This window comes from Heterodontus francisci, chromosome 2 (assembly GCF_036365525.1).
Source record: "Heterodontus francisci isolate sHetFra1 chromosome 2, sHetFra1.hap1, whole genome shotgun sequence".
Lineage (NCBI taxonomy): Eukaryota > Metazoa > Chordata > Chondrichthyes > Heterodontiformes > Heterodontidae > Heterodontus > Heterodontus francisci.
The window spans coordinates 226436692-226451231 of record NC_090372.1 but is presented as its reverse complement, the minus strand read 5'-3'; the positions used below and the strand labels follow the sequence as shown (position 1 = coordinate 226451231).

Below are 14540 nucleotides of genomic sequence, written 5' to 3'. Positions count from 1 at the left end.
TCATTACACCATACCCGGTCTAGGATGGCCTGTTCTCTAGTTGGTTCCTCAACGTATTGGTCCAGAAAACTCCATGAATTCCTCCTCTACGGTATTGTGACTAATTTGATTTGCCCAATCTATATGCAGATTAAATTCACCCATAATTACAGATGTTCCTTTATCGCTTGCATCTCTAATTTCCTGTTTAATGCCATTCCCAACATCACCACTACAGTTTGGGGGTCTATATACAACCCCCACTAATGATTTTTGCCCTTTAGTCTTTCTCAGCTCTACCCATACAGATTCCACATCGTCAGAGCTAATATCCTTCCTCACTATTGCGTTAATTTTCTCTTTAACTAGCAATGCAACTCCACCGCCTTTTGCTTTTTGTCTGTCCTTCCTAAATGCTGAATATTCCTGGATGGTCATTTCCCATCCCTGGTCACCTTGCAGCCATGTCTCCGTAATCCCGACTATATCATACCCATTTACATCTATTTGTGCGATTAATTCGCCCACTTTATTGCGAATGCTCCGTGCGTTAAGGCACAAAGCCTAAAGGCTTGTCTTTTTAACATTACTTGTCCCCTTCCCACTATTTTTCACTGTGGCCCTGTTTGATTCTGGCCCTTGATTTCTCTGCCTATCACTTTTCTTATTCCCCTGACTGTCTTTTGTTCTTGTCTTTGATTCCCCTCCTCCTCTGACTCCTTGCAAAGGTTCCCATCCTCCTGCCATTTTAGTTTAAACCCTCCCCAACCACTCGAGCAAATACTCCCCCTAGGACATCAGTCCGGTCCCATCAGTGTGATTGCCCCTTTTTTGTTCCTTAGCTCAATCCATATGGCATCATTTGATGAACCTTCCAACACATCATCCCTCCTCACAGCTGTAATAGTTTCTTTGACCAAAATTGCCACTCTCCCTCCTTTCTTATCCCCCTCCCTGTCGCATCTGAAAAATCTGTAACCAAGAATGTTGAGCTGCCATTACTGTCCCTACTTAAGCCATGTTTCTGTACTAGCTATGATATCATACTGCCACGTGTCTATCTGTGTCCTCAGCTCATCTGCTTTATTTGCTATACTCTTTGCATTGAAATAGATACCCTTGAGCACTGCCAAATTCTTTCTTTTTAAAATTTTCTAACCTTTGTTTCCTCTGTCTTCCAGACTTATCCATTAATTTTCTGCCTTCCATTTTCATTTCTGATTTTGTCCCAGCTGAGTCTACCCTCAGGTCCCCATCTCCCTCTCAAACTAGTTTAAACCCTCCCCAACAGCACTTGCAGAACGTCCCGTAAGGAACTCAGTCCCGGCTCTGTTCAGGTGCAAGCTGTCCGGCCTGTACAGATCCCATCTCCCTCAGAGCTGGTCCCAATGTCCCAGGAATCTAAAGCCCTCCCTCCTGCGCCATCTTTCCAGCCATACATTCATCTGTCTTATCCTTCTATTTCTATACTCACTTGCGGGTGGCACTGGGAGTAATCCGGTGGTGACAACTTTTGAGGTCCCGGTTGCTAATTTCTTACCTAGCTCCCTAAATTCTGACTGCAGCACCACATCCCTCTCTCTACCTATGTCATTGATTCTGAAGTGGACCATGACTGCTGGCTGTTCACCCTCCCCCTTCAGGATGCTCTGCTGCTCTTGACCCTGTCACCAGGGAGGCACCACACCATAAATAAAAGCAAAATACTGCAGATGCTGGAAATCTGAAATAAAAACAAAAATTGCTGGAAATACTCAGCAGGTCTGGCAGCATCTGGAGAGAGAAGCAGAGTTAACGTTTCAGGTCAGTGACTTTTCATCAGAACAAGGCAACATACCTTCCTGGATTCATGTCTGTGGCCACAGGAACACCTGTCTGTCTGTTCCCCTGACTATTGAATCACCTATCACTATGGCTCTTCCAGTCTTCCCTGTACTCCCCACTGTAGCTGGACCACCCGTGGTGCCATGGACATGGCTCTGTCTGCACTCCCCAGGTGAAGCATCACTTACCTCAGTATTCAGAACTGAATACCTGTTGGAGAGTGAGATGTTCTCAGGGGTCTCCTGCACTGCCTGCCTGTTTCTTTTTGATTGCCTGGTGGTCACCCATTCCCTCTCTCCCTGCATACTCTTAATCTGTGGAATGACCACATCTATAAATGCAATCCACTGTAGCTCTCATCCTCATGAATGCACCGCAGTGTCGCCAGCTGCCGCTCAAGTTCCAAAACCCGGAACTCAAGCTGCTGCAATTGACGACACTTCCTACACAAATCGTTCCTCAGCATACGGGAAGCATTCTGGAGCTCCCACATAACACAGGATGTGCATTCGACCATGCCTCGAGTTTATTTACTGCACTAAAAATTGGTAGTTAAATAAACACAATAAAAAGCTTGTAAATAGAATGAACAAACGGGTAACCACCTACCGACTACTGTCATTTTAGCTTCTCTTTAGTAGATAGACTTAAAGGTTAGAAAAAAAAATAAAACTCAGCAGAAAAAAAAGTAAGAAAATACCCACCAGACAGTTACTGACTGGCTGTGCCTCGCTGCTCTCTCCCCTCTCGCGCTGTTTGTAGCTCTGCAATCTCACCCAGCCAATCACCTACCTGCTTCCCTGTATTGTTGCACCTCGATTTTTCTTTCCGATCGTGTACTCTGCTGTTGGAGGTGTGCTCCGCTGCTGTCAATGACAACGGGAATCGGGGAAAAACTCTCCGCTGGCTGGAGTCATACCTAGAACAAAGGAAGATGGTTGTAGTTGTTGGAGGTCAGTCATCAGTCTCAGGACATCGCTGTAGGAGTTCCTCAGGGTCGTGTTCTAGGTTCAAAAGTTTACAGCTGCTTCATCAATTACCTCCCACCGCCCCCTTCCCAAACATAAGGTCAGAAGTGGGGATGTTCGCTGATGGTTACACAGTGTTCAGTACCATTCTTGATCTCAGATACTGAAGCATTCCATGCCCACATGCGGCGAGACCTGGACAATATCCAGACTTGGGCTGATAAGTGGCAAGTAACATTCGCAGCTCACAAGTGCCAGGCAATGACCGTCTCCAACAAGGGAGAATCTAACCATCTCCCCTTGATGTACAGTGGCCTTACTATCATTGAAAGCCCCACCAGCGACATCCTGAGGGTTATCATTGACCAGAACTTAACTGGGCAAGCCACGTAATCACTGTGACTACAAGCGCCGGTCAGAGGTTGGGAATTCCTGACTCCACAAAGCCTGTCCACAGGTAAGGAGTGTGAAGGACTACTGTCTGCTTGCCTGGATGGGTCCAGCTCCAACAACACTCAAACTCCAGACCACCCAGGACAAAGCAGCCCGCTTGATCTGCACTCCCTCCATCACTGACGCACAGTGGCAGCAGTGTGTACCACCTACAAGATGCACTGCAGCAATGCACCAAGCCTCCCTCGACACCATCTTCCAAACCCTGACCTCTACCACCTAGAAAGACAAGGGCAGTAGATGCATGGGAACACCACCACCTGCAAGTTCCCCTCCAAGTCACACACCATCCTGACTTGGAATTATATCGCTGTTCCTTCACTGTCACTGGTTCAAAATCCTGGAACTCCCTTCCGAACAGCACTGTGGGTCTACCTACCCCAAATGGACTGCAGCGGTTCAAGAAGGCAGCTCACCATCACCACCTCAAGTGCAGTTAGGGATGGGCAATAAATGCTGGCCAAGTCAGCAACGCTCCCAACCAAGATCAAATATTTAAAAAAAGGGAGCTAGTACTGGGATTCTTGGTCCAAGGGCAGGGATTGTAGGGATCCCTGGTTCTTGGTAAGTGGGTGCAGACTGATTGGAGGTGCTGGATTGTCTTGCTTGTCTTGGATTGGAAGGATTGGGTTGTTTATGGAACCATGAAACCAAGACCGGCTGGCAGCAGGAGCAGGGCTGTTTGACTGATCTTGCCAGTCCAGCTGTATGCATTAATCCAGCTCTGTGTGGTTTCTGAGAGTGTGCGAGTGTGAGACGAGGGCTTCCTGTAAAAGATGCTGCTCTAACCTGCCTGGATCTTTGTGTTGCTGCTCTGTAGGGTCGGTTACAGCGCAGGGCGACCCCACATCCTAGTGAGCTGAAGGTGATGAAACAGGCGATTGAAGAACGCAGGGGAGAGGCACTCACCATGAAAGCTGAGGACCAGCCCTCCTCGCCCGACTCACCAGAGCCACGGGTCAGTACAATCGGGTGTGGTGTGTCTGTGGGGTAACAGACTGTCTGTCTGTGCATCAAGACTTCATGAGATTTGCTGTTAAGAAATTGTGTACTTGATTTCCTTTCTCTGCAGGAAAAGAGGTTGAGCGCATTATCAACCCAGAGTCAGGAGTCCCACATGTCCAATGGGGGGATCTCCATGGGGCAGGAAGAACCTGAGTTGGTAATGGACACACTGGCAGAGAAGGAGATCCCATTGGAGCAGAGCAGTGACATAGTGGAAAGGAATGAGGAGCAAGAGGAAGAGGAGGATGAAGATGGATACTTTGAGGTGAAGATCTCAGCGCAATGCTCAGTCGTCAACATACTAATCGTGATATTACTTCTATAACTTCAATACTGAGGGAGTGCTGCACTGTCGGAGGGTCAGTACTGAAGGAGTGCTGCACTGTCGGAGGGTCAGTACTGAGGGAGTGCTGCACTGTCAGAGGGTCAGTACTGAGGGAGTGCCGCACTGTCAGAGGGTCAGTACTGAGGGAGTGCTGCACTGTCGGAGGGTCAGTACTGAGGGAGCGCTGCACTGTCAGAGGGTCAGTACTGAGGGAGTGCTGCACTGTCGGAGGGTCAGTACTGGGTGAGTGCTGCACTGTCGGAGGGTCAGTACTGAGGGAGTGCTGCACTGTCGGAGGGTCAGTACTGGGGGAGTGCTGCACTGTCGGAGGGTCAGTACTGAGGGAGTGCTGCACTGTCGGAGAGTCAGTACTGAGGGAGTGCTGCACTGTCGGAGGGTCAGTACTGAGGGAGTGCTGCACTGTCGGAGAGTCAGTACTGAGGGAGCGCTGCACTGTCGGAGGGTCAGTACTGGGGGAGTGCTGCACTGTCGTCGGGTCAGTACTGGGGGAGTGCTGCACTGTCGGAGGGTCAGTACTGAGGGAGCGCTGCACTGTCGGAGGGTCAGTACTGAGGGAGTGCTGCACTGTCGGAGAGTCAGTACTGAGGGAGTGCTGCACTGTCGGAGGGTCAGTACTGGGGGAGTGCTGCACTGTCGGAGGGTCAGTACTGAGGGAGTGCTGCACTGTCGGAGGGTCAGTACTGGGGGAGTGCTGCACTATCGGAGGGTCAGTACTGAGGGAGTGCTGCACTGTCAGAGGGTCAGTACTGAGGGAGTGCTGCACTGTCGGAGGGTCAGTACTGAGGGAGTGCTGCACTGTCGTCGGGTCAGTACTGAGGGAGTGCTGCACTGTCGTCGAAGTACTGAGGGAGCCCCGCACTGTCAAAGCGGGTCAGTACTGAGGGAGCGCTGCACTGTTGGAGGGGCAGTACTGAGGAAGCACTGCACGATTGGAGGGACAGTACTGAGGGAGCACTGCACTGTTGGAGGGGCAGTGTTTCCTATTAGACAATCACGTTTTGGACCATTAACCTTTAAAAAGAGAATGTCGAATTACAGGTTATTGCTGAAAGAATCACGCCCCAAGATTTCATGTTTTAAACAAAAACTTTACTGTACGAGAGTTAAACAAAGCAGAGCACTACTAATTTAATACAAGAAGTTTGAAAATATTTATTTTTTTCAACTTAAATTCTTGACAAAACATGAAGATGAACCGAACAGCCTCATTTGACTGTTACTTCCACCCCAAGAATTTTCCCTATGAGTTACAAGATCTTGGCGGTTTCGTCACTTCTGGACGAATCAAATGTGTAGCATAGCTCTTAGGAATTCACTTTGATTTCTGGCCTTCCCAGCTTGAGCACGGGCCTGTCTCAAATAGAAACCCCATTGGTTCCCGATGGTGCCTCTGCTCCTTAGTCCAACTGCTTTCAAAACCAACAGCTTTCCAAAAGCCAACTAACTGTCGCAGCAAACACCCCCCCAAAAAAAAAAGCTGACCCTAAAAGGCATCTCCCTGGCAACATCTAAGTCCAGAGCAAGAGGCACATATGAGATGTCCCAGATAGCAATTTGAACTATTTCTAACTCAAAATCTTCTGTTTGATTCCTGATACGCACATGAATAATTAATACAACTAACAATGAGAGCAAACTTCTAGATTTACTGGTTCCAACTGCCCACCTGTGGTTTTTTGGCTGTCACACCTCTAACTCTTTCTCTGTAAGCATTCATGGAGACATTTTTGAACTTTAAATCTTGTTTAGTCTGCAACTGTTTGAAATTCTTACAGCTACACATTTAATTCCCCAAAACTAAAAGTGACATCTAAAGTATTAATACAAACCATGAACCAGGTGATTGTAACAGACTAGACTGAATTACTGGCTACCTTTTCAGGTGGATGTAGATGATCCCACTATCTGAAGAAGAGCAGTGGAGTTTTCTGCTGTGCCCCTTTATCCCTCAGTGAAGATCACAGAAGCAAATGATCTGGTCAATGTCACACTGCTGTTGCTGACATCTTGCTATGTGCAAATTGGCTGCTGCATTTCCAACAGTGACTATATTTTCAAAAAGTTCTCCTTGACTGAAAATCACTTTGGGATGTTTTGGGTTTGTGGAACGTGCTATAAAATGCAAGTTTTCCTGTTTTTTTGACACCACTTCTGCCCATGCCTGTAACCGGTGTTATGTATAATTCACAGCCCATGGTGCGGTTCACAGAAGACACTGTTATACGGGGTGAGGAAGAAGGAGCTGGCGAGGGCGATTTCATCCCCGAGAAGCAGCGACTGATCCGGAAGGACACGCCTCACTATAAGAAGCAGTTTAAGATTAACAAGCTGCCCAAGCCTGAGGCGGTGCTGGCCATGCTCCAGGGGCTGCCCAGTACTGAGCTGCAGGAGGAAGGTGACCAGGCCACTGAGTCCAGTCACTGCCAGGACGGAGACATTGGCCAGCTGGAGGATGATCAGGAGGTTAGAGACGAAAGGCTCTCCCAGCCTCCGTTAAGGTAGGATGCAAGCACCATCCTGGAGCCCTGACACTGGGAGGGAGTGGGGCTGGCCCAGCATTATACAGTCCTTGCTGAGTACTGACAGCATCAGAGTGGGAGTGACTTGCATTAACCTTCTCACTGCGTGATGCGTAGTTGCAGTTAACAGTTCACCTTCGGAGGTGTCTCAGTCGCAGCCTGGCTGACTGGAGAATACCGCTGACCAATTGGAACGAACATAGTGTGAAATGCACAGATTGTCCAGTGTTCATAGGTGGCCAGTGAAAGGGTTAATGCTGCGTTCAGTCCTGGGTGGTACTTGTCCATGTGTAGCATGCCTCTTGCAAGTCGGTTAGTGTTTTGATGTTCTGGAATGTGTGGCAGATTTAGTACTGCATATCGGATTGGTTCTTTGAATTCAGGGTGGCCCACAAGAGACCTGTTGTATGTGAGAATGGTCATATCACTGAGCAATACACCAGGGACTCCCGTCCATCAGCACCTGACTGTGTCAGCCTGATACCCAGAGCAGATGGAACAGGGATCAATCTGTGGTCAATGATTACACCATGCAGCCAATCCCCCAAAACAGGCTAGAGCAAAACTGCTACTGCGCCGTATATCCCTGTTCCTGTGTGGAGCCAAGATACGGGTGACTGTGCACTGTGCCTGTGTGGAGTCCATGTTGATGCCCTGCTGTGCCCATGGCCCCTGTGCCTGTGTGGAGTCCAAGATACCGGTTACTGTGCTTTGTACTCGTGTGGAGCCCGTGATTCCCAAAGCCCATACGGACCCCGTGGCCCACTGATCTCACTCTGTGCTGGTGCCCGTGTGCCTGTCAGAATCTCTGCTTGCAGTTAGGTGCCTGGTGCACGCTCTGGTGTAGTGCTAAATGATGTGCTGTAGATTCTTGAGCGAGGTTAGTTTTCCCAGATCAGTGGCCAGAGACTGGTATTAGCTGCTATCTCCCGCATGTGTTGTGTATTGTTACTGCTGAGTCTCCACTATTGATTGCATGATTAGCAGGTCAGTCAGTAGTCAATAACAACCTGATTCCTTTCAAACCAGGGAGTTACAGAGCTCTGTTCCTCACTTGTATCTTTCTATGCTGTTCTCCACTACAGTGCTGCCGCCTTTTACTCTTGTTTATGCAGACCTCTCTCGCTCACCCATACACCCTTCCGTATGAGTATTTCTGCGTACTTGTCTCTGTCTCTCCCCTGCATCTCCTCTGCAAAGTTCTTCCCTGCCATACTGGAACCCTGTTTGGCGAGCATCTCTGTCTGTCAGTTTGACTCACTCACATATTGTGTGTGCAACGCTCTCCTTTATATCTGTATCTGCTGTGCTGTCCGCCTTGTCCGTCTCGCTCCGCCTTGTCCGTCTCGCTCCGCCTATCCGTCTCGCTCTCTCTCCTTGCCTGTACGCCTCTCTCTCACTGTCCCCCTGTCCGCCCTCTCGCTCCCTGCCTGTCTCCCTCTCTCCGCCTGTCTCCCTCTCCCTCTCTCCGCCTGTCTCCCTCTCTCTCTCTCCGCCTGTCTCCCTCTCTCTCTCTCCGCCTCTCTCTCTCCCCGCCTGTCTCTCTCCCCGCCTGTCTCTCTCCCCGCCTGTCTCTCTCTCCGCTTGTCTCTCTCTCCGCCTGTCTCTCTCTCCGCCTGTCTCTCTCTCCGCCTCTCTCTCTCCGCCTCTCTCTCTCTTCGCCTCCTCTCTCTCCGCCTCTCTCTCTCTCCGCCTCTCTCTCTCTCCGCTCTCTCTCTCTCCGCCTCCTCTCTCTCCGCCTCTCTCCGCCTCTCTCTCTCTCCGCCTCTCTCTCTCTCCGCCTCTCTCTCTCTCCGCTCTCTCTCTCTCCGCCTCTCTCTCTCTCCGCCTCTCTCTCTCTCCGCCTCTCTCTCTCTCCGCCTCTCTCTCTCTCTCTCTCCGCCTCTCTCTCTCGCTCTCTCTCCGCCTCTCTCTCTCTCTCCGCCTCTCTCTCTCTCTCCGCTCTCTCTCTCTCTCTCTCCTCCGCCTCTCTCTCTCTCTCCGCCTCTCTCTCTCTCTCCGCCTCTCTCTCTCTCTCCGCCTCTCTCTCCCTCTCTCTCTCTCTCTCCGTCTCTCTCTCTCTCCGCCTCTCTCTCTCTCTCCGCCTCTCTCTCTCTCTCCGCCTCTCTCTCTCTCTCCCCGCCTCTCTCTCTCTCTCCGCCTCTCTCTCTCTCTCCGCCTCTCTCTCTCTCTCCGCCTCTCTCTCTCTCTCCGCCTCTCTCTCTCTCCGCCTCTCTCTCTCTCCGCCTCTCTCTCTCTCCGCCTCTCTCTCTCTCCGCCTCTCTCTCTCTCCGCCTCTCTCTCTCTCCGCCTCTCTCTCTCTCCGCCTCTCTCTCTCTCTCTCTCTCTCTCTCTGTCTCTGTCTCTGTCTCTGTCTCTGTCTCTCTCTGTCTCTCTCTGTCTCTCTCTGTCTCTCTCTGTCTCTCTCTGTCTCTCTCTGTCTCTCTCTGTCTCTGTCTCTGTCTCTGTCTCTGTCTCTGTCTCTCTCTGTCTCTGTCTCTCTCTCTGTCTCTCTCTCTGTCTCTCTCTGTCTCTCTCTGTCTCTGTCTCTCTCTCTCTCCCCGCCTGTCTCTCTCTCTCTCTCTCTCTCCGCCTGTCTCTCTCTCTCTCTCTCCGCCTGTCTCTCTCTCTCTCTCTCCGCCTGTCTCTCTGTCTCTCTCTCTCTCTCTCTGCTCTTTCTCTCTCTCTCTGTCTCTCTCTCTCTCTCTCTCCCCGCCTGTCTGTGTCTCTCTCTCTCTCTCTGCCGTCTCTCTCTCTCTCTCCGCCTGTCTCTCTCTCTCTCTCCGCCTGTGTCTCTCTCTCTCTCTCTCCGCCTGTCTCTCTCTCTCTCTCTCCGCCTGTCTCTCTCTCTCTCTCTCCGCCTGTCTCTCTCTCTCTCTCTCCGCCTGTCTCTCTCTCTCTCTCCGCCTGTCCTGTTCTCTCTCTCTCTCTCTCGCCGCCTGTCTCTCTCTCTCCGCCTGTCTGTCTGTCTCTCTCTCTCGCCGCCTGTCTCTCTCTCTCTCTCTCTCCGCCTGTCTGTCTCTCTCTCTCTGCGCGTGTCTCTCTCTCTCTCTCCGCCTGTCTCTCTCTCTCTCTCTCTCCCCGCGTGTCTCTCTCTCTCTCTCTTCGCCTCTCTCTCTCTCCGCCTGTCTCTCTCTCTCTCTCCGCCTGTCTCTCTCTCTCTCTCTCCCCGCCTGTCTCTCTCTCTCTCTCTCCCCGCCTGTCTCTCTCTCTCTCTCTCTCTCTCCCGCCTGTCTCTCTCTCTCTCTCTCACTCTCTCTCCGTGTGTCTCTCTCTCTCTCCGCCTGTCTCTCTCTCTCTCTCTTCGCCTCTCTCTCTCTCTCCCTCCGCCAGTCTCTCTCTCTCTCCCTCCGCCAGTCTCTCTCTCTCTCCCTCCGCCAGTCTCTCTCTCTCTCCCTCCGCCAGTCTCTCTCTCTCTCCTCCGCCAGTCTCTCTCTCTCTCCCTCCGCCAGTCTCTCTCTCTCTCCCTCCGCCAGTCTCTCTCTCTCTCTCTCCGCCAGTCTCTCTGTCTCTCTGTCTCTGTCTCTCTCTCTCTCTGTCTCTCTGTCTCTCTCTCTCTCTCTCTCTCTGCCTGTCTCTCTCTCTCTCTCTGCCTGTCTCTCTCTCTCTCTGCCTGTCTCTCTCTCTCTCTGCCTGTCTCTCTCTCTCTCCGCCTGTCTCTCTCTCTCTCTCCGCCTGTCTCTCTCTCTCTCTCTCCGCCTGTCTCTCTCTCTCCGCCTGTCTCTCTCTCTCCGCCTGTCTGTCTGTCTCTCTCTCTCTCTCTCTCTCGCCGCCTGTCTCTCTCTCTCCGCCTGTCTGTCTGTCTCTCTCGCGCCTGTCTCTCTCTCTCTCCGCCTGTCTGTCTCTCTCTCTCTCCGCCTGTCTGTCTCTCTCTCTCTGCGCGTGTCTCTCTCTCTCTCTCCGCCTGTCTCTCTCTCACTCTCTCTCTCTCCGCGTGTCTCTCTCTCTCTCTCTTCGCCTCTCTCTCTCTCTCTCTCTCCGCCTGTCTCTCTCTCTCTCTCTCTCCGCCTGTCTCTCTCTCTCTCTCTCTCTCCCCGCCTGTGTCTCTCTCTCTCTCTCCCCGCCTGTCTCTCTCTCTCCGCCTGTCTCTCTCTCTCTCTCCGCCTGTCTCTCTCTCTCTCTCTCTCCGCGTGTCTGTCTCTCTCTCTCCGCCTGTCTCTCTCTCTCTCTCTCTCTCTTCGCCTCTCTCTCTCTCCCTCCGCCAGTCTCTCTCTCTCCCTCCGCCAGTCTCTCTCTCTCTCCCTCCGCCAGTCTCTCTCTCTCTCCTCCTCCGTCAGTCTCTCTCTCTCTCCCTTCGCCAGTCTCTCTCTCTCTCCCTCCGCCAGTCTCTCTCTCTCTCCCTCCGCCAGTCTCTCTCTCTCTCCCTCCGCCAGTCTCTCTCTCTCTCCTCCGCCAGTCTCTCTCTCTCTCCCTCCGCCAGTCTCTCTCTCTCTCCCTCCGCCAGTCTCTCTCTCTCTCCCTCCGCCAGTCTCACTCTCTCTCCCTCCGCCAGTCTCACTCTCTCTCCCTCCGCCAGTCTCTCTCTCTCTCCCTCCGCCAGTCTCTCTCTCTCTCCCTCCGCCAGTCTCTCTCTCTCTCCCTCCGCCAGTCTCTCTCTCTCTCCCTCCGCCAGTCTCTCTCTCTCTCCCTCCGCCAGTCTCTCTCTCTCTCCCTCCGCCAGTCTCTCTCTCTCTCCCTCCGCCAGTCTCTCTCTCTCTCCCTCCGCCAGTCTCTCTCTCTCTCTCTCCCTCCGCCAGTCTCTCTCTCTCTCCCACCGCCAGTCTCTCTCTCTCCCACCGCCAGTCTCTCTCTCTCCCACCGCCAGTCTCTCTCTCTCTCCCACTGCCAGTCTCTCTCTCTCTCCCTCCGCCAGTCTCTCTCTCTCTCCCTCCGCCAGTCTCTCTCTCTCTCCCTCCGCCAGTCTCTCTCTCTCTCCCTCCGCCAGTCTCTCTCTCTCCCTCCGCCAGTCTCTCTCTCTCTCCCTCCGCCAGTCTCTCTCTCTCCCTCCGCCAGTCTCTCTCTCTCTCCCTCCGCCAGTCTCTCTCTCTCCCCCTCCGCCAGTCTCTCTCTCTCCCCCTCCGCCAGTCTCTCTCTCTCCCCCTCCGCCAGTCTCTCTCTCTCCCCCTCCGCCAGTCTCTCTCTCTCCCCCTCCGCCAGTCTCTCTCTCTCCCCCTCCGCCAGTCTCTCTCTCTCCCCCTCCGCCAGTCTCTCTCTCTCCCCCTCCGCCAGTCTCTCTCTCTCCCCCTCCGCCAGTCTCTCTCTCTCCCTCTCTCCGCCAGTCTCTCTCTCTCCCCCTCCGCCAGTCTCTCTCTCTCCCCCTCCGCCAGTCTCTCTCTCTCCCCCTCCGCCAGTCTCTCTCTCTCCCCCTCCGCCAGTCTCTCTCTCTCCCCCTCCGCCAGTCTCCCTCTCTCCCCCTCCGCCAGTCTCTCTCTCTCCCCCTCCGCCAGTCTCTCTCTCTCCCCCTCCGCCAGTCTCTCTCTCTCCCCCTCCGCCAGTCTCTCTCTCTCCCCCTCCGCCAGTCTCTCTCTCTCCCCCTCCGCCTGCCAGTCTCTCTCTCTCTCCCTCCGCCTGCCAGTCTCTCTCTCTCTCCCTCCGCCTGCCAGTCTCTCTCTCTCTCCCTCGCCTGCCTGTCTCTCTCTCTCTCCCTCCGCCTGCCTGTCTCTCTCTCTCTCCCTCCGCCTGCCTGTCTCTCTCTCTCTCCCTCCGGCAGTCTCTCTCTCTCTCTCCCTCCGCCAGTCTCTCTCTCTCTCTCCCTCCGCCAGTCTCTCTCTCTCTCTCCCTCCGCCAGTCTCTCTCTCTCTCTCTTCCTCCGCCAGTCTCTCTCTCTCTCTCCCTCCGCCAGTCTCTCTCTCTCTCTCCCTCCGCCAGTCTCTCTCACTCTCTCCCTCCGCCAGTCTCTCTCTCTCACTCTCTCCCTCCGCCAGTCTCTCTCTCTCACTCTCTCCCTCCGCCAGTCTCTGTCTCTCTCCCTCCGCCAGTCTCTGTCTCTCTCCCTCCGCCAGTCTCTCTCTCTCTCCCTCCGCCAGTCTCTCTCTCTCTCCCTCCGCCAGTCTCTCTCTCTCTCCCTCCGCCAGTCTCTCTCTCTCTCCCTCCGCCAGTCTCTCTCTCTCTCCCTCCGCCAGTCTCTCTCTCTCTCCCTCCGCCAGTCTCTCTCTCTCTCCTCCGCCAGTCTCTCTCTCTCCCCTCCGCCAGTCTCTGTCTCTCCCTCCGCCTGTCTCTCTCTCTCCCTCCGCCTGTCTCTCTCTCTCTCTCTCTCTCCGCCTGTCTGTCTCTCTGTCTCTCTCTCCGCCTGTCTCTCTCTCTCTCTCTCCGCCTGTCTCTCTCTCTCTCTCTCCGCCTGTCTCTCTCTCTCTCTCTCCGCCTGTCTCTCTCTCTCTCTCCGCCTGTCTCTCTCTCTCTCTCCGGCCTGTCTCTCTCTCTCTCTCTCCGCCTGTCTCTCTCTCTCTCTCCGCCTGTCTCTCTCTCTCTCTCCGCCTGTCTCTCTCTCTCTCTCCGCCTGTCTCTCTCTCTCTCTCTCCGCCTGTCTCTCTCTCTCTCTCTCTCCGCCTGTCTCTCTCTCTCTCTCTCTCCGCCTGTCTCTCTCTCTCTCTCTCTCCGCCTGTCTCTCTCTCTCTCTCCGCCTGTCTCTCTCTCTCTCTCCGCCTGTCTCTCTCTCTCTCTCTCTCTCTCGCCTGTCTCTCTCTCTCTCTCTCTCTCTCTCCGCCTGTCTCTCTCTCTCCGCCTGTCTCTCTCTCTCTCTCTCTCTCCGCCTGTCTCTCTCTCTCTCTCTCCGCCTGTCTCTCTCTCTCTCTCCGCCTCTCTCTCTCTCTCTCTCCGCCTGTCTCTCTCTCTCTCCGCCTGTCTCTCTCTCTCTCCGCCTGTCTCTCTCTCTCTCCGCCTGTCTCTCTCTCTCCGCCTGCCTCTCTCTCTCTCTCTCCGCCTGTCTCTCTCTCTCTCTCTCCGCCTGTCTCTCTCTCTCTCTCTCCGCCTGTCTCTCTCTCTCTCTCTCCGCCTGTCTCTCTCTCTCTCTCTCCGCCTGTCTCTCTCTCTCTCCGCCTGTCTCTCTCTCTCTCTCCGCCTGTCTCTCTCTCTCTCTCCGCCTGTCTCTCTCTCTCTCTCTCCGCCTGTCTCTCTCTCTCTCTCTCGCCTGTCTCTCTCTCTCTCTCCGCCTGTCTCTCTCTCTCTCTCCGCCTGTCTCTCTCTCTCTCCGCCTGTCTCTCTCTCTCTCCGCCTGTCTCTCTCTCTCTCCTCTCTCTCTCTCGCCTGTCTCTCTCTCTCTCTCTCTCTCTCTCTCGCCTGTCTCTCTCTCTCTCTCTCTCCGCCTGTCTCTCTCTCTCTCTCTCCGCCTGTCCTCTCTCTCTCTCTCCGCCTGTCTCTCTCTCTCTCTCTCTCCGCCTGTCTCTCTCTCTCTCTCTCCGCCTGTCTCTCTCTCTCTCCGCCTGTCTCTCTCTATCTCTCTCCGCCTGTCTCTCTCTCTCTCTCCGCCTGTCTCTCTCTCACTCTCCTCCA

The 14540-nt window shown here is 53.6% G+C and overlaps 1 protein-coding gene across 1 annotated transcript in view; it reads left to right on the top strand.

Moving 5' to 3' along the window:
• Positions 1-14540, top strand: part of scrib (scribble planar cell polarity protein) — a 542315-nt gene that overhangs the window by 113298 nt on the left and 414477 nt on the right. The window contains exons 13-16 of the mRNA XM_068016616.1: positions 4045-4182; positions 4297-4494; positions 6766-7067; positions 7162-7168. Coding sequence (XP_067872717.1) covers positions 4045-4182; positions 4297-4494; positions 6766-7067; positions 7162-7168 — 645 coding nt within the window. The remainder of the gene's footprint in view (positions 1-4044; positions 4183-4296; positions 4495-6765; positions 7068-7161; positions 7169-14540) is intronic.